Genomic DNA, 24,544 nt, shown 5'->3' with positions numbered 1-24,544 from the left:
CGAAGAAATTTTTATATGGCACCCCCATCACTTAAAAAGCTTCTCTACACCACTTGCATCCGTCTGTCACTTGAATACGCATCATCTATCTGGGATCCCGGTGGTGCTACACTGATAAACGAACTTCAAAGTGTGCAGAGTCGTTTCCTTCGCTTCATCTTATCCAATTTTGACCGCACAGCCTATGTTACCACGGAGCATAGGCTTAACCTTCCTTAACGTTCCTTAACCTTCCGGAACTGGAACATGCATTCCGGAACAGGCATGGAATGCATGTTCCAGAGGTAGAAGTAATTTCGAGGGTAGTCCATTGAGCTGGCTCAGTCCCTGGACTGAGTATAGGAAGAGTCGCAGTCTCGCACGCAGAGCCAATAATATACGTCCAGCCTCAGCGCTAAACACGTCGATTTGCGTAGGCCACAGAAGCGGCGGAACAACGCCTGTGCCCAAAATTCGGCGTAAAATAGACCGGCTCACTCTTTTTCATACAGTTTACTATCACAACACTCATCTTCATGCACAGCTTTAAAACCCGTCCTTTCATATCAGCTAGAATCGACCACCTCCAAAAAGTTGATGTTCCTCGTTGCACTACTGGGACTGGACCTATTCACATGCATTTTTACCTGGGACCACCTCCGAATGGAATCAGCTGCCAGAAGCAGCTACTTCTATTGCAGGTACATCGCGCTTTAAGTGTTTGTTAAATAACGTGCTTAACATTGCCTAATTATTGGTACTCAATTTCTTCTTCTGTTTAGCCTGTTTAATTTTTTATTTCTATATCTTGAAATTACTCTGCTTTTTCTTAGTTGCAACTGTACATTTTATGGAGTAATTTGTCGGGTTTTCCTGTTCCTTAACGTTATTGTATCTAGTAGTGTGAACTTTATTTTGTCCGTGATGTAGTTTAGAGAGGAGGGGAGTGGGAGGTGTTGCGTACTCCAGGGTAGCGTACCGTACTGCTGCCGAGTTGTAGCGCCGCCGGCCTATCGAAGCGCGACCGACGTTACTTATTGGGTAGCGTGGTGTTGTCGGCGGGCTGCAGGCTTCCGGTACACCATGGCGACCAAGCAACGGCGAGACAATTTCTAGTGCGAAACTTGCACGGTTTATTCAAAAGTTGGTGAAAGAAAATGAGAAAAGCATGAAGTGATCAAAAGTACATTTCGGAGCTCTTTAAATAGGCTCTCTACAATCGTGGGCGTGATCTTGCTTCCGTTGACGTCACGTGGCTGGTACAGAAAGAGGGCCCCTCCTCCACTGGTTATACCGAGTCTGCTGCAAGGAAGAGGTCGTCACGCCTCCTGGAATCGTAGACGCCTGTCCGTCTCTTCTGCGCGTTGCGGGTTCGTGGAAGTTCTCGTGTAGTTTGTTCGAAGAAAGGGTCTCTCTAAACACACACACACACACACACACACACACACGCACGCACGCACGCACACGCACACGCACACGCACACGCACACGCACGCACGCACGCACGCACGCACGCACACACGCACACGCACGCACGCACGCACGCACGCACACACACACACACACACACACACACACACAGAGTTGATGTTCCTCGTTGCACTACTGGGACTGGACCTATTCACATGCATTTTTAGCTTCCTTCCACCGTTGAGGGATGTGGCCAGTCTCCCAACACACAAACACACACACACGCACACGCACACACACACACGCACACACACACACGCACACAAAAGAGGCCTGTACACTGCGGGGCTTCCGCCAGACCGGCAGACACTCGAAATGGTCATGGCGAATTAGGAAGTCACGCTTCATTTCGACGAGGCCTGGTGGAAGAAGATCAGGTGAGAAAAAGTTCTTTCTGCACGTGGTGCCAGACGCCAACCCTAACAGAGGGCCCGTCCTCTTCTTCCTCAGGCGGCGGCCAGGCGTTGCGCTTTGGCGGCGTCTTCGGCCATCTGGACGACCCGGAGCTGGAGATCCAGGTCTGAGCTGAGAAGTGCAGTCTCCCACTGCTGTAGGGTAGTGATGGGAAGCGGAGGCAATAAGCTGGTGCGTTTTGTGGTCCTTATCAGGGGACATGGCAACACGATGTGGTGAAGATCGGCTCTACCTGCGCATAATTTGCAATCCGCTGTATATAGCCCGGGATAGAGGTGACTGTACGTCACTGGGTTTGGGAGAGTGTGCATCTGTAAAAGGCGCCAGGTAACAGATTTATTTTTATCTAAATTTTTCTGAGCGGCAGGGTAATTCCCCCTGGCCTGGCGGTACAATTGTAAAATTACCTTGTAGGATACCACCCGGTCCCTGCCTGGGCGGCGGAGGGATTCGAACTGCTCATCGCAAGAGGTTGTCGTGCGGCCGCGGATGGCCAGTTCTCCCACCGCACTGTGAGTAGCTTCGTTTCCCGGAAGACCGGAGTGCGCCGGTGCCCAAACGAGTTGCGTCCATCTGTGCCGGGTTTCGGGTACCCTGGCCAGAATTGTGAGGTCTTCAGGCGAAATGAGCCCTTTCGCGAAATTTCGTATAGCTGTCTTTGAGTCGCTGACTATGAATTTGGCTGCGGAGGAAGCGTACGCCAAGGCGTTTGCGACTTCCTCCCCGACCTCCGGCGGGCTTGTAATAACTGAGCTTGCAGCGATTATTTGTTTTTGCTGATCTAGTACAGCCGCTGTCATAGCGTCTCGGTCACCATAATCGGCAGCGTCTACATAGGCCACGTCCTTAGAGATTGCAAAACGTTTTTGTAAGAATTTGGCTCTTTCCTTCCTGCGCTCTTGGTTGTGCAGAGGGTGAGTGTTCTTAGGTGATGGTGGGACGTGTATGTGTTTTCTTAACTCTGTGAGGATGTCCCGCTTTGGTCAAAATTGGGTGTTGTATGTAATCCCGAGTGATTGGAGAATGTGTTGCCCCGTCGGAGAAGGCGAGAGTCTCTCCAGTTGGGCAATTCTTTGGGCTTCCATGAGCTCGTCAAGAGTATTGTGTACTCCTAGAGCCTCAAACTTTTCGTTTGCGGTCGTAATAGGGAGGTGTAGAGCCTGCTTGTATGCCTTCTTGATCATGAGGTTAATTTTGCAGCGTTCATCACTCTTTAGTTGCAGGAAGGGGGTAGCGTACACTATTCTGCTTATGGCAAAAGCCCGTACCAATCTAAGTAGATTAGTTTCTTTCATGCCATGGCGTCTGTTGGTGGTGCGCGAAATGAGTCTTGTGGTTTGATGCGCGTGCGAGTCTAGTGCCTTTATCACTTCGTTGTTGTGCCCATTGGCCTGTATTCTAAGCCCAATGATCCTGATGCTCGGTATACTATTGGGATGTCCTGGTCGTTAGCTTTGAGCGTGATTTGACGTGATTTGGTGACAGTTTTCCTGCCTGTACACGTGAGTATATACAGAAGTAACTCTGACTTTTGCGGAGAGCAGGAGAGTCCTTTAGGTGTTTCACATTCCATGACAACTTCGATCGCGCTTTGCAAAGTTTCTTGGATCTCTCCGTCACTCCCTCCGGTTACCGAGAGTGTCACGTCGTCTGTATATAAGCTATGCTGTAGTTTAGGAAATTCAGCTAGCTTGCTTGGCAATCCTAGCATGGCCATGTTGAAGAGGTAGGGAGACAGGACCGAGCCCTGGGGTGTCCTTCGATTCCCGAGCGAAATGCTCTTCGAGGTTACCCCACCGACGGTGATTGTGGCTGTCCTGTCTGTAAGAAAGTCTTTGATATAATCATTGTATGCTCTGGAGCCCACTCCTAGTCTGTTTAGCTGGGTTATGATGGCTTCGTGAAGAACATTGTCATGGCCCAGGCATCAAGTTCTGAGCTGTGATCACCGTCTATTATTTGGTGCTTAATTTGAAGCATAATGTCCTCTGTGGAAAGCTTGGGCCTGAAAAGCGTGGAAAGCTCGTGCCTGCAATCAATCATCGTGTGAGACTACAGGTCGTGCGCTTCCATGTGTTTGTTTAGGTGAGTAAGGACGACGTGTTCCAGAAGTTTGCCTAGGCAGCAGGTGAGCGAGATGGGTCTCAGGTTCTGTAGCTGCAACCTCTTGTCCGGCTTTGTATCATGACAATTTTAGCTTCCTTCCACTGTTGAGGGATGTGGCCAGTCTCCCAACACTTATTGAGATACTTAGTAAGTGCTTATATGGAGTCATCGTGCAGGTTCCGTATAGTTTTGTTTGTTGTACCATCCGGACCCTGGGCGGAGTGCGTTCGTAGACCGTGTACGGTCTCGCGGACTTCCACTTCCGTGATCGGTTCGTCGATTATTTCGTCGGGAATTTTGGAATGGTTTTCGATGTATAGATTCTTGAATTCGTTTATTAGGTCTGTGTCTGATCCCGGGTAATTATGGATTGTATTGCTGAGATTATGCCTCTGCGTAGTTTTACTGTTCGTGGGATCGAGTAGATATCTAAGTATGCGCCATGTTTCGGCCATGCCTATTTGCGTTTCCATTCCATCACATGCACTGTGCCAGTTTTGGCGGCGTAGCTGGTGCGCATAGTCTTCAATTTGTTTTTTTTCAGCTCGATATGCGTTTGCGTAGGGATCTGTTCAGTTTGTGTTGTTTTAGTCGTCTTTCCAAGCTAGCTTTTGCTTCCCACATATGAAGGAGCTTGGCACCTGCCACTTGGATGTTAGCTTCTTCTGGTATTGTTTTGGTCGCCTGCTTAACATTTTGTCGTAAGTGTCGACCCATGCTTTAATGACTATATTCTCAGGAACGGTAGGTCGGTTTTGTTTGTTTGTAATTGCCTAAAAGTGTCCCAGTCCGTGATGTGGATTTGTTTGCCGATAGGTTTGGCGGGTCCCGTTCGGATTGTGGTGGCCACTATGAAGTGGCCACTTCCCAAGTTTTCTTGCGTGTTGAAACATGTGGCGCCTGACACGTTTTTGGTGAAGGTTAGGTCTGGTGTAGTGTCCACGCGGACGCTGCTTCCTGTGGGGGTGGGTTGTGTCGGGCCTGTGAGCAACGTGAGTTTCTCTTGCTGCGCGTCTAACCACAATTGACGGCCTTCGCGGCGATCGGTGCGATAACCCCATGCAGAGTAATGTGCATTGAAGTCGCCTAGTATGACAAGCGGTTGTTTGTTTGCTATTTGTGCAGCTTTCCGGAATAGATTGAGGAATCTACGTTGCTGTTTAGAGTTGCTGTATATGTTGAGCACAAACAGGCTGCCAGTTCCTCGCTTTGCCGTTGGACTGATTTCCACTATATAGACGTGTTGTACCGACACAATGTCGGTTTCGTGTATGAGTGCCGGTATGTTTCCTTTGATTAGCGCAGTGATTGGCGCTTTGCCTGTGCTCGATATATCGGTGCAGAAGGACGCATAGCCTGATAATTTGGCCTGACCCCCGTCTTTTGGAGGGCAATTATGCCTGGAGCTTCTGAATCCTTAGTTTGATCAACGATATATTTTTTTCAATTTCGGTCTGTAATATGCCTCTCTGCTCTGTAATGTACAAACCCTGAAGGTAAAATAAATAAATAAATAAATAAATAAATAAATAAATAAATAAATAAATAAATAAATAAAATTATTGAGCGAAATAACCTAATCTCTCCAACTACTTTTGTTATAGTTTCTATGCGTATGCAGCATTCGGCTAAGACAGTGGTACTTTATTGTCCCTTTCATTATCGCGTTTCCACTCTCGTTGGACGGAGGGGAGGACACCTGCCCTTCTCGACCCCAAATTAAAAAAAAAACTTCCTTCCTACCGAGCGCTTGTCCTGTCAACGCGTATATGCGTCATCTCTAGCTCCGTTTCAAGACATCGCGAACCCACTGCCTCTGCAGTCAACTTTAGTGAGACAGCGATTGCAAAGCCTCCGACCACACTGCACGGTCCTAACAAAGCGCCGGCGGCCCCTTGGAGGTGCCGAGTTGCGCATCGCCCGCTCTCGAGAGCAGCACGCGGCGTCCGCGGTGGTCGGAGGAATCGTGGCTAATCGTAAATCATCGCGAACCGCCCACCGGCCGGCCCCGTCTTTGGTTCCCCGAGCGAGCAGGCAGGCAAGCAAGCAAGCAGGCAGGCGGCGCGCTGGCAAAAGGGGGCCGCACGGCGGCTGGGAAATTCATTCAGAAGCGTGCGCGTCGTCGTCGACCATCAATCTGCACCCATTTGGGGGCTATTGTTGGCCGGCCGACGTCGTCGCGCGGGCAGCAACGCTGGTCCTCGCCGCATCCTCCGGTGTTTCCTGCACCCCCCTCTCTCGATCCGCGCGCTCTTGTCTCGCGAGATTAAAAATACGCCGAAGAGCGGCGTATCGGCTCACCGACGGGAGGCGGAACACTGAAATTAGGACCGTATCGCGTTCCTCCATTACGCGTGAGTATAAAACTGTACGCGTGCTTGTTATCCGCCGTGCGCGTGTGTGTGTACGCGCGTGTGTGTGTGCCTAAAACCGAATGTTCCGCACCGAAAGTGTTAGTATTCAGGAGCGCGCTATGGCGAGCCAAAATAGACCTGTCCCAGGGGTTAAAAAGACGCGCCTGAGCCGAGCGATTAGGAGTGACTAAATATAAAAGGCCTATACGCGAGATCGAGAGAATCGCCGTCCGTTGAATGCGCGAACGAGCGTTTGACATACGGCGATTGCTAGCGGTAAAAGCGCGCGTAAGCCACTTCGGTGAGAGCAAAAAGAGCAACAACGAGAACGACAGAGGGGCGAATAATTCAGCTCGCACTACGCTGACAGCCGGGCAGGAACTGCCTTCAGCTACGTCGCTCGGTCGTAGATCAGTTAACGACTCATTAGGAGGACTTACATTAAGAGAGGAATGTGCGTTCGTTGGCTCTCGCTTTCTGTTCGCGCTGGGAATTCCTTCGCCTTCTTTCGTTTCTTTACTGTTCTTTTTTGTCGGTGTCTCGAGGCGATAACGGCCAACTCGACACAGATTTCGAAAGCGAACGAGCGCAGTGAAGCGAACACGCCCCTCGAGCGTAACATTTGTATGCGCAAACCGCAATCCACTGCGCTGGCTCGCACCGATACCCGCGCGCACACTCCATCAATGAACGGATTCTCCTTGTTCGATGGGGACAGTCCCCGCATTAAGCTCGAAACAGAGGAGAGTTATAGCATCGACAAGGCTATAAAGTCTCACGCAGCAGCATAGCAGGCTCTTCCTGCAAAGTGGGCGGGGGTGCTGAAACATTAGGCAGTCCGAGGAAACATATTTGGCGGTAGTGCCCGAAGGGGTGGGCCATGCCTCCTGGAAAATCATTAGCGTCCTTCCCTCCTCCCGCTTCTCTTCCCGCGGTATTGCTCAGTGAAGCCAACCTCTCGCATCGCTGCGAGTTTCTCACTCTCTCCGTTTTTCTGATCAGTCCTCCTTGCTGCTAATGTTGCTGCTAGTCTCGGTGGTGTATGTCCTCGGGTCTCGAGGAGGCCTACACGCTTCTCGCGTTCTCTTTTTCCTCACGTATATCGCCACGGACCACCCCGTGGGTATATCGCTCGACATGAAAATATGGGTCTCCACCACCTCAACGAGCAGCACACGCGCCTCTCGGCGACGCTCGTCGTCGCCCTAAAGAAAAAGAGGAGCGCGGGGGGGAGGGGGGGGGGTTACTCTGAAGCGCGGAGTAGGTACGGGGGTCGATTCTTTATCGGGAACGGCAAAAGCGCGCGTGCTCATGAAATGCGATCCTGTCGTCGCTTCGCTCACAGTTAGGCGAGGGCCACCACGTGAAGAAGGGCGTCCACACGCGCCGACTTTTGCAGAAGACCGGAGGAAAGAGACCTACCTACTTGCCGTGTAGCGCAGCTGCAGGCTGAGCAAGAAAGAAGCAGGCATGCATTTTTCATTGCCTCGCTGGATCGTTCGCCTCCTTTCTCCGTTAGCCCGTACCTATGGCATACGCGCATATATAGAGAGAGACTATATACTACCCCTGGAGCGGGGCATGCCGCTCGCTTCTTGTACCTTCGCCGCTGCGCGCCTATATGGCTCGGTCGAACGATGCGGGCCTGCCGAGTCGGCGCTATCCGTACAGTTCGGCTCCATGTCAAGGCACGCCAGCGCTTTGGCAATGAGACATCGCACATTTTCCGAGAATGCGGCCACCAGACCGATATGCATTGCTCCAGCCGCCGTGCGCGGCTATGTATCGAATTGTATGTGTACACAGCAAACACCGTCGCGCGCACGGCGCCGCCGCAGCAGAAGTGGACGGCTCTTTATAAGCGAGGCCGCACGCACACGCGCGCGAGCAGGAGCCATATATACAGTGTTTCTGCATCGCCGTGGAGATCCAGGCTCGTCATACAGACTCGTGCGTGGACCGAAATACGTACTGGAGATAAGCAGCACGAGGTAACAGTGACCGCCCGGTGCGTGCTTGCGTGCCTCCCGTGACGTGTGTCCGCTCGTTGCTGTTGTTGCACGTGGCAGTCGTGGATGTTTAGCGTCTGCACGCGTCTCCCCAAGCAGGCCCGTCCGTTTTTGGTGATTTGTATGCGTCGCGCTCGATCGTGGCAGACCCACTTAGAAAACTACGGTTTCTCCGGGAACACTTATAACGTATGCGCGCTTCCTCAAACAGTACACGACCGACGTACGTGCCCGCCTGTGGCTCTGTATAAGTGTGCCTCGATTTGCCCGCCTTTTCGTTGGCGACTGGTGCATAAACGCATAAGCCAGTGAACAGACCGCCTCGTTCCGCCGACCAGGCACCTCGTCTTCCGCTTCAGGGGAGCATTCTCTGAGAACGCAGCATAAAAACATGGAAGGCATGTTCCAGAGGCAGAAGGAATTTCGAGCGTAGTCCATTGAGCTGAGAACGTGTTGGTGGCTGAGTTGGTTATACATGATTACAACGAAGGCACCAAATAATACAACCGACGAACGTGGTTGTTCTTCCTTCGTCCGTTGTTTTATTTGGCGCCTTCGTTGTAACCATGGAGCTGGCTCAGTCCCTGCACTGAGTACAGCAAGGGTCGCGATCTCGCACGCAGAGCCAACAATACGCGTCCCGCCTCTGCGCCAAGCACGTCGATTTGCGAAGGCCACGCACGCGGCGGAACAACGCCTGTGGCCTAAATAAAAGCGCGCAGTATTGTGGACCTCTGAAGCAGACACACGCGTTTCGTACCATGTATCAGACGCTCACCTCGGGCATGAATCAACTGTGAGCGCCCCGCGCGCTCGGCGGGCGCCCATATCCGCCCGAACTGCAACACCTGTCAGATCGCGCGGTCAAGCCCGGCTGTGCTAATGGTGGCTCCCCGCGGAGGACGTGATGCGTGGTTCGTCACACGCGCTGCTCAGCTCCCTCCTCCCGGCGGGTCCCCCCTTCGCAGGCTGGCGGGAGACGGAGCTCGCAGCAACGCGCGAAGCGCGTCGTTATTGTGTAACTATGTCGAAGTGGAGCACGGCCGGCCCAGGTGAGGACTGCGCGTGCGGACGCGGCTTATGCGTGCACGGAAACGGGGAAACGTAGACGCTTTCTTCTGAAACGCGTAGTGGCGCCACGTGCGGACGAAATTAGGACCACATGCATCTGGCGCGCGCTCCGGAATCACTAATTAAACATCTTCCACTGACGCCCAGTTATGCTATCCATGTATCCTAGACACTTTCTGTGTTATTTTTCGATTCTCAGGGCGCGATCTTTACGGCTATAGCGTGATTCCGGACACGTGACCCACGCGCGTTCCGAATGCGCAGAGGCCGCAACGGGACAGCCGGCGTGATCGCGTGGGTGTCGTGTGTGGAGCACACGCGTCGGGCCGCGCCGTTCTCGGCGCGAAGGCATGTGCGCTGAAGATTCGTGGCGAACCCGGATGAAGTGGCAAGGGGTCGGGTTTCCCCGCGCCACCTACGTTCAATTATCGCGCTGGCCTTACCGAGCGCATTCAAACGGCTGCGGCTGAGGACGAAGCGCGGAAAAGGAGTGGCCTGTATCTGAAGGACGCACATATGAGACCCGTGCCCGGCCGGCGAGTCGGATTATTGAGTTAGCTCGCCCCCTAAGCAGGCTCTGTTGTAGGGGCAGATCGAGGAATGGCCCGTCATGACCGGTCATTGTTTCGCGCCCTTCTATGCGTTATGTTAGACATCCTGGGCGGCGTGTATGTACAGTTTCGAATTGCTGTCACGTAGCAAGCGTTCATCACTGCACTCTAATGCACTGTACGATTATTTGAATGCGGTACGACGTTTGATTAAAGGGCGTGATGTAGAGCCTGGGAAAAGTGACACTCGAGTGCTATGTTTAGCGGCTGGTGCAAGTTACTCGACCATAAAACTATAATCCTCGCTGACTCTGCATTTACTCACTTAGGTCTTACTCACCGAAATAGTGGCACTTTGGTGCCTACTTTGATGGTGTTAGTAGTGCCGCCACGCAGATATGGTCATGTGTGTCGCTGTGCATCTCTGGCGGCACTCTTGAGCACAAGTGACGACTCCAGGCTGTGGATCTTGAATATGAAATAATTTACCTAATGAAAAATCCGAAGATTATGCTTTCGCACTCCGATGGGTGCTTCCTCAATTGTAGGCGTGACAGGCGCACTACTATAGTGTCTTCCCCCTCTAACCTTTGCCTTCTTTCTCGCTGCTTTAACCCCCTTTTCTTTACGTAGAGTAAGAAAACGGATGCGCGTCTTGATTACGTCCCTAACTTCCTCTCCCCCTCTCTTTTTCTCTCTTCGTCTCCTCGTTCACTGATCCATTGCCAAGACGGATGAACGTCCTCCCGAAGACTCAGCCACGAGCGAAGAGCGAAGTGTTGTAAAAAACGTTGGGCAGTGTTTTCATGTTTTCATCACTGTGACTGCAAGACTTGCATATCTCTTTATCAGCCTGCAGACTCGAATAGCCGAATTCCGTCTACGCGAGGCACAATGAAGACAACCATGATATTTTTGGTGAAGGAAAATGGCATCGTGCCCATCGATTTGTTTGCTTCTTTGGATGCCTTGGGCATACCGGGTAATTCTGTTTGAATACGGCTGCATTTTGCTGATTAGCCTGTGCTAAGACACGATATCCGCTTAATTACAGGCAACTGCAGAGGAAGTAGCAATGCAGCAATGAGGCAGTGAGGCAGATTTCGACACCAGTGAAGCTAAAAACGAAGTGAGTTTCTGCTAGGGCAAAGTAGAAGAAACATCAGGAGCAGTCGCCCCATAAACAACTAGGTTACAGCAGACGGAAGTGCAGAGCTAAAATAACTATATGTTGAACATGTAAGTCTAGATATCTATGTCATGTCTCCAGGCTGCTTGTTTTTTGAAGCATTACCTCGATCGTTCCAAGTCACAATACATGACATTGAAAGCCAGGCCACCGCTATCTATAGCTGCAGCTTGTAAGTTCCCGGCTCGCATACAGACAGGCGGCGGCGGCATTGCGAGGAAGAGTAGCACGCGGTGCGCGGTAAAAGTCAGATTCATAGTCGTGACCAATTAGCCACAATAAACTGTAGCAATCTTCTGATCAGCAGGTTTTTCAAGTCTAACCTGCTCATAATGCTCTGTGTGACATGCCTTTCAATTTCATATCACAGCACTGTCCATCCAGCAATGCGGCATCGACCTTCTGACGCAGAAAAGATACGTGCTGCGCGACGGCAGGCGGATGCGGCTGTAGGAAAATCGAAGCCCTGTCATACAATCATAGAATGACGCATTCATCTTGACTTTAAAAGCGACTAAGCGCCTTGTAAAAGGGCGTTTGGATGTCACGAGAAATGGATGTTGAATATTATTTTGTACTTTTTCATGCTATGCCTCTGTGTAGACCAGTTGGTCTCGGAATTCCAATTGCAGATGTACCCCAGGACCCATTTTCTCGTACCTCCCCTGGCACCAAGTTCGGCTGTTTTAAAAAAAATCGCATACTGTATATGCAGTGCTACGCCCAAATTAACATGCGTATCTGCTATCTACATATCAACATTATGAAGGACGTTCGTTATACAAGCGTACGAAAGCATGCGAAGCGGCCTTGAAGTTTCCTGAAAGGTCAGCGACTCCTCTACGCCCCGGATGCACGCACAGCAAAAGAAAAACGTCCGCCCGACGACGGCATGCGATACAGAAATTCACCCACATCAACGAGACCGTGACACCCATAAAACCACCGTAGAGCCCCCTCTCTTCGATTTCGACCCGCGACTCCCCGCTTTCGGGGAGGGCGGCTGGGACACTTGCCGACGCGCAGTTACCATGTGTGGCGAGGGCAGAGCAACGTTGTCGTAGTTTTGTTCACCACACTCTACTCCCAAGTTCAACCACGGTTTGCTTCTCTGTAACATCAAGCAAGTATGATTCATCACTGTAATACGTGCAAACATGGCGATTTCAACGCAAACATTACAGAGAGGCACCCCTTCTCGTTAACAATGAACATGCATGTATGTGTGCTCCAATTGATCCATCGGCTGTCCCCGCGGCGCGCATGTATGCTGCGGACATCTCAAAGTTGTGCAACCTAGACCTTTGTTGCCTAGACGCGTCGGCAACGCGCGTCCCAGAGTTCATCGAGCTCCGTTGGTTCCCGCTGCACCTAACTAGAGCAGTTGGCCAAGAACGACTCGACAGCAGGGTTGTATACAGCGTAGCGCGTGGCGTAATTTGGAACCTCCCCGCACAGCCCATGGAGGTTGAAAGGGGGTGTTGGGTGACGCTTATTTAAGACGTCACTCTTCGTCGGCGGATGCGCCATCGGAATCCCCGGAAGGCATAAACAGTTCCCTCTTTGAGGCACTACCACAGACGGTCGCGGCGACCAAATGACAGGCCTGTTGCGTGATCCATCCACCCCGTGGCCCGACGGCACGCTGCCTGCCAGCCTTGAAAAGCGATACGACTGTACGTTCCAGGACGGAATTAGCAGCGCAGCCATCCCCTACGAACGCCGGGCCCAAGTGACGGAGAAGTGCACGTCGCTGTCCACAATTCCAGGCTGTTCCCGAGGAAGTGAGCCGTGTCCGCCTTGGCTTGCAGTTGTTTTAATCGAGCCTGCATATCGACGCTCAGAGACCGACATGTTTCTGCAGAGGGTGATGAGTGTGTGTGTATGCTGCAGGCGGTCTGACCGGGCCAAGTGCGTCGTATAATCATGCCCGCAACACATTCATTCGGAATGATGGAGAGCGCGGCTGCATGAAGAGGCCGTCGTCGCTGGGTGCTTTCGACATTCATTGTGCTGCGCCAGTCAACCTCAACTCAAAAGTTCATTCTCACGAAGAGAAAGAGAGGGCTTGGTAAGAACTCTAAGTGATGACCAGATTACAACTCTTTAATGACATACGTACGTGCATGAGATGTTCACATCGTCGGCGTCGTCAACTGTCCCTTTTTTTTTCTGAGACAAAAAGAAACAAGAACTTGAATTCTCTGTAGCAAAAAAAGAAACAAAAACTTGAATTCTCTCTCTGTAGCAAAAATAAGCGGTAATGACGAAGAAACAAAAGCTAAATCTGCAAATCAGAGCTCTTTATGCGAAGGTGAGATTACAACTTGTTTCATTCTGCGGAGTGTGCTTCCAAGACATCATCAGTCGCTCTGAAAACTGTGGATTCTTGCACTCAAATGTATAGAACACTGTACGCCTAAAAGTAAATCGATGGTTTAAACGGCATCTCGTCTGATTTGGGGGAAGCTAGTTCAACACACTTCCTTTCACGCTTCCTTTCACTGTTTCTTTCGTTCACTACACATTTAGGGTCATGCTTCTTGACATATGCTTAATTTGCACGTGCTCCTCTCATCTTAGCTTTAGTAAACAGTGCTTACGGTCATACCTTTTTGTCGCTGTTGTTAGCGTTATTGTTGTCAGTCCTCGCGGTGGCTTAGTGGCTCTCGCGCCATGTTTACCCGCCCTGCGACCGTATGGCGATTGGGGAGTAATGAAAAAAAGAAAAGAGAAAACTCGTGTGCTGTACTTTGGGTGCACGTTAAGTAACCACCCTGTGTTCGAAAGCACAATCATGAAGTCAAGTAAACGACACGTGTACCGACCTTGCCTTTTTAGGCATGGACAGACTTATATTAAGGTGTGCGAAGATCTCGTCACGGCAGCATGATTGTTGCGGATGGCGTCTTTGGCCACTTCAATGAGAAAGGAACATTAGTTTGTATATTCGACGTCGAACTATAAACGACACAATATATGTTCACGTCCTGGAACCATGCAATGTACAACGCGCATTAAAGGTTTCGTGGATCGAATTTATGAAGGTGAAATGAAGAATATTACTAATGGCTCTTTCGTTCTTACGCATGCTGACGGACAGGTAAAGAATTGCTTTCTGTTTACATCTCAAAGAAAGGATAACAGATGCCCTGGCATACCCGGCTGTTTCTCCCGTTCCACTAGCGTTCCCCAACGTGAAGCATGCAGGTGCACCGAGGGAGCGATATCTTTTCCGCCGCTTCATTTGCTTGCACGCCATTATATGGCGCACTCCCGCTGTATGCAGTGCAAGGAGCGACCGCTGCGGAGTGCCTTGTGTGCTGCGGTGCCGGCGTTATAAATCAAATCAAATGAACCGTGCCCCCGGTTCGGCTTGTGCATGACATGCCGGGAGAGTACGGCAACTTTTCCGAAAGAGCTCCTTCATTCAGGTCACGGGCGTCGAAACGCGGTCTTAATCTCCCATCTAGGGCAGCGCACTCGCGCCTCGCGAAGACGTTCTAATGTCGGCGGCGGGCGTTGCTCGGGCCGTGTACACCGCGTGCACGTGTTCTGCCGGGGCCGATGCGCCGGGGGAGACTCCGTTTAATTGCCGCGTTTATAACACGACGCGCCTAACTGCTCGTGATGAGTCAGACCAACCGACCGGCCACCGCGCGTGCGACGCGCACTGGTGTGCGCTGCAACGATGTGCGTTGGCACACTTCTTGACGGGGCGCAAAATAAAAATAGAAATAAAAATAAGCGCGCGCCCGTCCTAGATTCGTTGACGAACGTGATTTGTTCGGATCATTACCTAACCGAGAGAAACAATTTGTCGGGTCACACCAGCCACGACCGCCGCCCGCGGTCATGATGTAAACTCTCCTGTGTAAGATACAAGCATACCGTGTGCGCAATGTAACCACTGGCTGTTTGCCGTTGCTTCTGTTGTGCGGCATCCCTTGAAGTTCGCGCCTGAAATGGCGACCGTAGCATCGAACGAGCGACGATTTGCAGTCACTTAACTGTCAGAGGAAAGACAAGCCGTGCAAGACGTAAAAAGAAGAGAAATATTTTATTTCAGATACTTTTGATCACTCGTAGCGTAACCTTATAGTCCCTGGAGAATTAAGTGAAGTGGAATATCAGAAAGTTATTGCCTCCAACCTGTGGATCTCGTACGCCAAATAAACGTGGCCAGTAGGTGAACGGTATTATTTGCTAAATCATGCCAGCAATAATGTGATTTATTTAACCCGTCTGCGGCTGAAAAGTACACAATGTTAATTATGGCGCGGGTAAGTATCGCACCACTAACGCCAGCGAGGGAAGAACAAGACGCCTACACTCCGCCAAGTCGCACCTGTAACCTACTGAGCAGTCCTGCCATATCAAGCGATTGGTGACGTGTAGCAAGTAACTCTGTCGCCGTTACCACGTGCTCAACAAACCGGTGTATCTAAACATACTCCAGCCAGTGCGACACACCTCCACCCTGAAGACGCAGTGTCCCTGCGGGAAGACTAAGAGCGGTATATAGGGTGTCCTGCAGCTAACTTTAGCTAAAGAAAGAAAAAGAAAAGAGGAAAAACACGGTGCAAGATAGAACCGTAAGACCTATACGGTGTTTGATCAACAGAAATTTGTCAATCTAACACTGTAGGTCGTGAGGGTCGAGGTGCCTTCTCGCGGGGGAACGAGGCACGGTAAGGCACCTCGACCCCAACAAGGTCTTATAATTGTATCTTGCACCGTGTTTCTCAAATATTCTTTTTTTTTCGTTGAACAGCGTGCCTAACGTTAGCTGGGACACAAGGTATACTTTATACATTCGTAGTTTGTCGCCATCGTCCACAGGTTGCTACCGATTGAAATAATTTGACATACAGTAAAGTAAAAGAACCAACGCAAACTGCGAGGAAAATTCGTACACGCCTGGATGATTGCCATAATCTTTATGGAGGCGGAATGTTTTGACATTCACGTTTGAAACGGTGTTTGTTATAGGTTTGTACCATACTGCAGTTTGATATGTTCGATACATTGAGCTAAATAACAGATCGGTATGTATACTTATTCTAAAAGCTGTGCTTGCTATATTCGATGGGCATGCGTCTGCAGGCACCGTCAAAGTATGGCCTCCATCGGATCAGCTGCCATTCAAAACGAGCGTGCCCGTTCTGTTCTGACTTCTGGTCGAGGTATTACGAATCACGGGCGAGGCAAGACAAATACGTACAAATTATGGGCGATTTGTCAGGGCGTGGTCACGTCGTTCCTATTGCGGCAACAACCGATCCGCTGGTGGTCCTCAAAAGAGGTCCACGCTTATACGGTCACGGCCGAGCTCTGAGGATAAGCGAATGAGAGAAAGCAAAAGAACGCACAGCACGCACTAAAATGCAGCGAATCGCACCACTTTGGGCACCTGTTTCCTAGCATGCAAATATGCAGTATAATGCGCGGAAAAAACTGGAACACAGTGGTTTATTGTTCTAGAGTGCGTTGGTTTCATATATAGGCGGACATATATATGTATAATGACTATTCCTCCGGACAGTGCCCCCTGATCGTGTAGTGCATAGAAGCGAAACACTGCACGTTTACGAAGCAGGACAAGGGCTCCCTTTTATTTTCTTCTTCTTTTGCTTGCTATATGGCTAGGGCTTGGCATGAATAAACATACGGTTGGCTTTGCAACGTGAACGCCGTGCATATGACTCCAGATCTTGCCATACACCCGCCTTATGCCTCAAAACATAACACGATACAGTATAAAACTCTTAGACAAAAAATTGCCTCGGACAATGAGGAGGAGCAGAGCAGTCTGCCAGATGGAAGTATATATGCGAACAAGCCAAACTTAATGGCGCCACAATCGAGACGGCTGCTCCATTCGTGTCGATTGTGCGATGGATGCAGAAGACAACACGCAAACTGAAGTACTGAAGTTGGCGAGTTGGAGCCCATTCATTAGGACAAAAATTTAATGAAATGGCACGCGAGCATTTCTCTATATTGCTGCTGGCGTGTTCTGCTAAACGTTCAATTCTTATCGGCACACTATATTCCTGTCTTCTCCATCCTTGTCGTTGGTTTCATACAACTTTACAGAAAACAAGAAGTGGCCAACTGAGCCGGGCAGGGTTGGCGAGTTAGAATTTTTCAGTAGCACTGCGCATCAAAATCAAAAGCAAATCAAGCTTTATTTACTCGTAAATAAACACAAGGATAGGGGTTTTATTCACAAAGAGGTCCCATAGCACACGACTGAAAGTGGACTTCGTGTAAAAATTGAGCGTAGAAAAGAAAAACTACTTTTAACAAAAAGGCCCCAGTGAGATCGGAAGTCATACTTCAATAAGATATTTGTACAAAAGCCTACACAAAGACAAAACAGAATGATTTCGACGAAGTGTGCCACCACCGGACGTGAGCTCCTCAGGAACCCGCTTTTTTTTCGTCTTAATTTGTGAGTGTCTTCGCTGGACCTGAGCACTCAGTTGCCAAGATTCGTTGGACGACTTCCCGCCTCGCTGCGTTCGTGCCACAGAAAAACTAGTTGGTGTAGCTCCCGAAGGTGACGCGGCATCAACGGCCCGGCCTGCAAATCCTCTGATCACATTGCCTACCCTTGGAAGTATATTAAACCTTGAGTTAGATGGAGCCCCGGTCAAGTCCCTCGTCGACGCCGGTGCGCAGATGTCTGTAATTAGTGTCGCTCTTCGCAAAAGGCTCAGAAAGGTCCTCACGCCTGCCGTACGGTGAACAGCACGTGTTGCCGATGGCAGTACGTCACCGGTTGTCGGCATGTGTACAGCAAGAATAATGATTGCCGGCTATCAAACCACCGTGATATTTATTGTGCTAGAGCGCTGTCCGCATCACCTGATTTTGAGGCTGGATGTTCTTTCGACCCATTCTGCCCTAGTAGACTGCGCGGCAGGTGTCGTGCAGCTGGACCTTCCTTGCGACAGCTACTTTGTTTCTGATGCGCATCATCTGTCCGTGTGTTCTGCCAAATTCACCAGATTGCCGCCTCAAGCCGCTTCTACTGTACGTTTTAACGCTCGACCAGATGTTCCTGCTGGCGATGACATCGATGACATGCCCGATGACTCGGGCACCTTGTAAACGCCAATGGAATTCAACTTGACCTGGCCAAAGTTCGAGCCGTGCAAGACTTTCCTGTGCCGTGCTCAGTTAAGGACGTTCGCAGCTTCATAGGCTTATGCTCTTACTTTCGTCGCTTTGTTTGCTGATTGCTGACATTGCTGACATTGAATTTTGCTGACATTGCGCGCCCTCTCACCGAGCTTTTAAAGTGCGACGTCACTTTCGTGTGGGGACAGCGGCAGGCCGTAGCCTTCACAGCACTCATAAGACTCTTGGCGAGCTTCCCAATTTTATCCCGTTTTGACCCTTCAGCACCCGCTGAAATCCGTACAGATGCTAGTGGTCACGGCATTGGCGCTGTTCTTGCCCAGATTCAGCGTGGTTAAGAGTCCGCTATCACTCAAGCCGTCTTCTGTCCACGGCCTAGCGCAACTATTCTATCACGGAGCGAGGGTGCCTAGCGCTGGTTTGAGCGATAGAGAAGTTTCGCCCATACTTATTTGGTCGCCACTATCGACCACCACGCGCTCTGCTGGCTCTCCTCGTTGAAGGGCCCTACAGGGCGTCCTAGGCGTTGGACATTGCGCTTGCAAGAGTACACTTTCTCTGCAGTGTACAAATTCGGTCATTTACATCAGGACGCCGACTGCTTGTCCCGCCACCCTGTTGACCCACCGGAAGCCACAGACCTCTAATCCGACACGAGCGTTATGTCCATCCCAGGTTTCCTCAACATTGGCGATGAACAGCACCGTGATCACTTTCTGCGAACCATCGCAGGTCGATTAAGCTCGCCAACTGCTGATCCTTCTCTTCGTCTCTTCTGTATTTCCGAAGTCCTGTACAAACGCAACTTGCGCCCTGATGGTGCTGACCTACTGCTGGCCGGACTGGGGCACGTTCGACGCGCCGTGCTTCAACAACTCCCCGACGTGCCCACCACTGGGCATCTCGGTGTTACTCGCACCTTTGACCGAGCCTGAGGTCATTTCTTCTGGCCCGACTTCTACCGCTCTGTGCGCCGGTATGTGACTGCTTGCAACCTGTGCCAGCACCGGAAGTCCACTTCTATGGCTCCAGCTGGGCTTTTACAACCCATCGATATTCCTACGGAGCCTTTCTGTCGCGTGAGACTCGAACTACTTGGCACTTTCCCTTTGTCAACTAAGATCAACAAATAGGTTGTGGTTGCAACAGATTACTCCACGCGCTTCGCCATTACGGGAGCTCTAACTACAAGTTGTGCCGCAGATGTCGCAGATTTCCTCCTACACAACGTCATCCTGCACCACGCTGCTCCACGTCAGCTCCTCACGGATCGCGGACGTACTTCTTGTCAAAGGTCTTTGGCGACATTTATTTATTTATTTATTTATTTATTTATTTATTTATTTATTTATTTATTTATTTATTTATTTATTAATACTGTAAGCGCTAACTGTGATACAGTAAGCACTAACCCTGGCATCATACAAGATGTGGACGTGCTCAGCAAGGTGCGCTGCAGTGACCATAGGATGGTAAGAACTCGAATTAGCCTTGACCTGAGGAGGGAACGGAAGAAACTGGTACATGAGAAGCCGATCAATGAGTTCGCGGTAAAAGGGAAAATAGAGGAATTCCAGATCATGCTACAGAACAGGTATTCGGCTTTAACTCAGGAAGACGACCTTAGTGTTGAAGCAATGAATGACAATTTTGTGGGCATCATTAAGGAGTGTGCAATAGAGGTCGGTGATAACTCCGTTAGACAGGATACCAGTAAGCTATCGCAGGAGATGAAAGATATGATCAAGAAACGCCACTGTATGAAAGCCTCTAACCCTACAGCTAGAATAGAACTGGCAGAACTTTCGAAGTTAATCAACAAGCGTAAGACAGCTAACATAAGGAAGTATAATATGGATAGAATTGAACATGCCCTCAGGAACGGAGGAAGCATAAAAGCAGTGAAGGAGAAACTAGGAAGTGGCAAGAATCAGATGTATGCGTTCAGAGACAAAGCTGGCAATGTCATTACTAATATGGATGAAATAGTTCAAGTGGCTGAGGAGTTCTATAGAGATTTATACAGTACCAGTGGCACCCACGATGATAATGGAAGAGAGAGTAGTCTAGAGGAATTCGAAATCCCACAGGTAACACCGGAAGAAGCAAAGAAAACCTTGGGGAGCTATGCAAAGGGGGAAGGCTGCTGGGGAGGATCAGGTAAAAGCAGATTTGTTGAAGGATGGTGGGCAGATTGTTCTAGAGAAACTGGCCACCCTGCACACGCAATGCCTCATGACTTCGAGCGTACCGGAATCTCGGAAAAACGCTAACGTAATCCTAATCCATAAGAAAGAGGACTCCAAAGACTTGAAAAATTATAGACCGATCAGCCTACTGTGTATTGCCTACAAAGTATTTACTAAGGTAATCGCAAATAGAATCAGGAACACCTTAGACTTCCGTCAACCAAAGGACCAGGCAGGATTCCGTAAAGGCTACTCAACAATAGACCACATTGACACTATCAAACAGGTGATAGAAAAATGTGCGGAATATAACCAACCTTTATATATAGCTTTCATTTATTACGAGAAAGCGTTTGGATTCAGTCGAAACCTCAGCAGTCATGGAGGCATTACGGAATCAGGGTGTAGACGAGCCGTATGTGAAAGTACTGAAAGATATCTATAGCGGCTCCACAGCGACCGTAGTCCTCCATAAAGAAAGCAACAAAATCCCAATAAAGAAAGGCGTCAGGCAGGGAGATACGATCTTTCCAATGCTATTCACAGCGCGTTTACAAGAGGTATTCAGATACCTGGATTGGGTAGAATTGGCGATAAGAATTAATGGAGATACCTTAGTAACTTGCGATTCGCTGATGATATTGCCTTGCTCAGTAACTCAGGGGACCAACTGCAATGCATGCTCACTGACCTGGAGAGGCAAAGCAGAAGAGTGGGTCTAAAAATTACTCTACAAAAAACTAAAGTAATGTTTAACAGTCTCGGAAGAGAACAGCAATTTACAATAGGTAGCGAGGCACTGGAAGTGGTAAGGGAATACATCTACTTAGGGCAGGTAGTGACGGCGGATCCGGATCATGAGCCTGAAGTAATCAGAATAATAAGAATGGGCTGGGGGTGCGTTTGGCAGGCATTTTCAGATCATGAACAGCAGGTTGCTATTATCCCTAAAGATAAAAGTTTATAACAGCTGTGTCTTACCAGTACTCACCTACGGGGCAGAAACCTGGAGGCTTACGAAAAGGGTTCTACTTAAATTGAAGACGACGCAACGAGCTATGGAAAGAAGAATGATGGGTGTAACGTTAAGGTATAAGAAAAGAGCAGATTGGTTGAGGGAACAAACACGAGTTAATGGTATCTTAGTTGAAATCAAGAAAAAGAAATGGGGCATGGGCAGGACACGTAATGAGGAGCGAAGATAACCGATGGTCATTAAGAGTTAGGGAATGGATTCCAAGGGAAGGGAAGCGTAGCAGAGGGCGGCAGAAAGTTAGGTGGGCGGATGAGATTAAGAAGTTTGCAGGGACAACATGGCCACAATTAGTACATGACCGGGGTAGTTGGAGAAGTATGGGAGAGGCCTTTGCCCTGCAGTGGGCGTAACCAGGCTGGTGATGATGATGATAACTGTAAGCATTGACAGGCTCTTACAGGAGTGGGAACGATTTCTTCCGCCTAAGCTCTACTGAACATCACCTAGCCGCTGCTTGCCATCCACAGACTAACAGTCTCACAGAGCGACTGAACAGAACGCTTACCGACATGCTAGCTATGTACGTTCCTCCAGACTACTAGGACTGGGACTTCGCTCTGCCATATGTCACCTTCACTTACAATTCGTCCCGCCATGATATTGCAGGTTACTCGTCGTTTTATCTACTGTTCGGCCGTGATCCCGTTTCGCCAGCTCCTGGACGCTGTACTTCCACAAGTGACACAATCGCATACCACTTATACCTGAGATGCGATTTCTATGGCAGGACAGTCCCGTCAGATTGCCCGCCCTCGCCTCACTGATTTCCAGGCTTCCCAGAAATTCCGTTATGATACGCACCATAGCGACGTGCACTATTTACCAGGCTCCCTTGTGCTCCTGTGGTCACCATCTCGTCGTGTGGGCCTATCGGAAAAACTTCGGTCGTGATATCCAGGTCCCTGCCGAATACTGTGACAGCTTTCAGATGTGACGTACGAGATTGCTCCCGAAGAGCCAGGCCCGTCGTCCGTACAGCCAAGAACCGATGTTTTTCATGTCTCCCGTTTAAAGCCCTACGTGTGTGTCTTTGCAGGGCCATAATCGTGTGCGCCGAGTCGGCGCTCCAACCCCGGCGGCGTAGCGTCGTGATGCAGAACAGGGCGTGCAGACAAGAGACGACGACGAAGGAGTGTTGTTGCTGGGGCGCTTCGGCCGCCATGTTCTAGTGTCAGCTGTTGCCTTCAGCATTCGCCTTGCATTAACAACATTCGTGCTAGTCTCCGCCTCGCAACAGTACACACACACACACACACATTATATATATATATATATATATATATATATATATATATATATATATATATATATATATATATATATGCGTAGTAGGCAAAGAGGAATTCTTCAGGCTACCTTTCAAACGTAAAGAACTTTCGGCAACAGAAAGAACAATGTTCGGTGCAACAGTCACACAGAACATGTTGCAGGTCTTCAGGGACATTATATTCAGAGAACACTGGCGAGTCACGAATCTTACACCTGAAGTAGATTGTGTAGGCCTCGTTGGGTCATATATGAGGTTGCTCTCGCCTATTGAGGCCATGCGGCATGTAAAAGTTACAGGATGGATCTATTTTGTATAGGGGTCCCTACTGGTAGCGGGCACCTATCCAGAGGGATCGCTGGAGACACCAAGCGTGTCTCCAGTGTCGCCGTGTCTTTTCTCGAGAAAGGTATCTGGGTCATTCCTCTCGAAGTGGCGCGTCCAATTTTGGCAGCGTGATCAGCGTTGGCGTTGCCTTGTATACCGCAGTGGGCTGGTAACCACTGCAGCACAATGCTGTGATGCAGTTCTCATGTTTTATTGCATAGGCGTGTGATGTCCATTACGAGTTGTTCCTGCTTGCGTGGTGACTTCAAGGAGTGCAGGGCCGCTTGGCTGCAGAGCCAAGCCTAGCAAACAGATGTTAATCAGAAATAAAGATGCGCGGTGCGTTCCACAACTAAGTTGAACAAACGTCACGGACACTCCAGTGCCACTTAGCTACATTTGGCTTGGCAAGTAAAACTCCGAAAGCTTCACGAAACCCGGGCAAATCTGTAGGTACCAAATGCGCCACAATCACAGCTGAAGAAGTAATATGACCTGAAAACACTCAAGGTTCATGGTTCTCATTTTATTCGAAGTGAACGTAAATACAAGATAGACGGGCGCGCAAGAGATAATTGAACACGTCAGGTTGACTGGACTTGATCAAGCTGCGCGCGTGAGCTAGTTGGTGGCTTATGAAAGCGAAGAAACACCGCGTGGACGAGACACTGGCTTACCAGCACGGTGGCGCCCTTCAGATGTTGCCTTTCTTCGCGCTGATTTTTCACCATGACTGGATTTCGTCCACTGGGCAAAGCATTCGGTGTTCTACAGTGAAATAAACTCGACATTCTATCTCTCTCTCTCTCTCTCTTTACACTAGGCTGCCAAGAAAGTAAAAGACACGCCGGTCACGTCGCTACTGTGTACTCTGGGACTGAGCGCCGCTTTTGTGAATGCAAAAAAGGGGAGCCGCTAAGTTCGTGAGGTGCTTACGCAAGCCTGCAGGTGCGTACACGGTGACACAGGGTAAATGACAGCCGGTAGACGAGTCCCGAGTAAAGAGTTCACCGTTCTGTGCGTGCGTGGGTCCTTCTCGGAAGTGGGCCCATTAACCGAGTCCCCCCCCCCCCCCCTTGTGCTCGGAGCACGGTGGCTCGGAGTAACGCCGACGCGTAGAAGAAGTAAGTGAGCAGGTGTACAGCGAGGCGTTACTGGACCCTTTGCCTTGCCCTTCTCTACGAAGCCTTTCTTTTCCTTCTCATCTCTCGTGTCGTTGCGGTGGTTCGCGTAGCGACAGTGATGATCGTTGAATGCACTCGAAAGTCGCCGCCCCGTGCGTATGCTCACGGGACTCGCCTTCCGTACGCTGTCAAATGCCGGCAGGATAGCCCTTCTTTGTTGATCCGTCAGCCTACCTGTTGTGCCGCCGTGCACGCCGATGCGAGCCAACGCCCGATTTTTCCTTCTCTCGTTCTGCTACTATTTTCGAG

General features: G+C 50.0%; 1 protein-coding gene across 1 annotated transcript in view; it reads right to left on the bottom strand.

Moving 5' to 3' along the window:
• The window catches only part of LOC142578756 (uncharacterized), a 194,958-nt gene extending 171,101 nt beyond the window's left edge, over positions 1-23,857 (bottom strand). The window contains exon 1 of the mRNA XM_075688304.1: positions 23,789-23,857. Within this exon, the coding sequence (XP_075544419.1) occupies positions 23,789-23,842 (54 nt within the window). The 5' untranslated portion in view covers positions 23,843-23,857. The remainder of the gene's footprint in view (positions 1-23,788) is intronic.
• Positions 23,858-24,544: the final 687 nt, after the last annotated feature.

The sequence above is a fragment of the Dermacentor variabilis genome, chromosome 4 (genome assembly GCF_050947875.1).
Source record: "Dermacentor variabilis isolate Ectoservices chromosome 4, ASM5094787v1, whole genome shotgun sequence".
NCBI classification, from domain to species: Eukaryota; Metazoa; Arthropoda; class Arachnida; order Ixodida; family Ixodidae; genus Dermacentor; species Dermacentor variabilis.
Note: the sequence above shows the minus strand (reverse complement) of the source record. Positions and strands in the feature narration are given on the sequence as shown.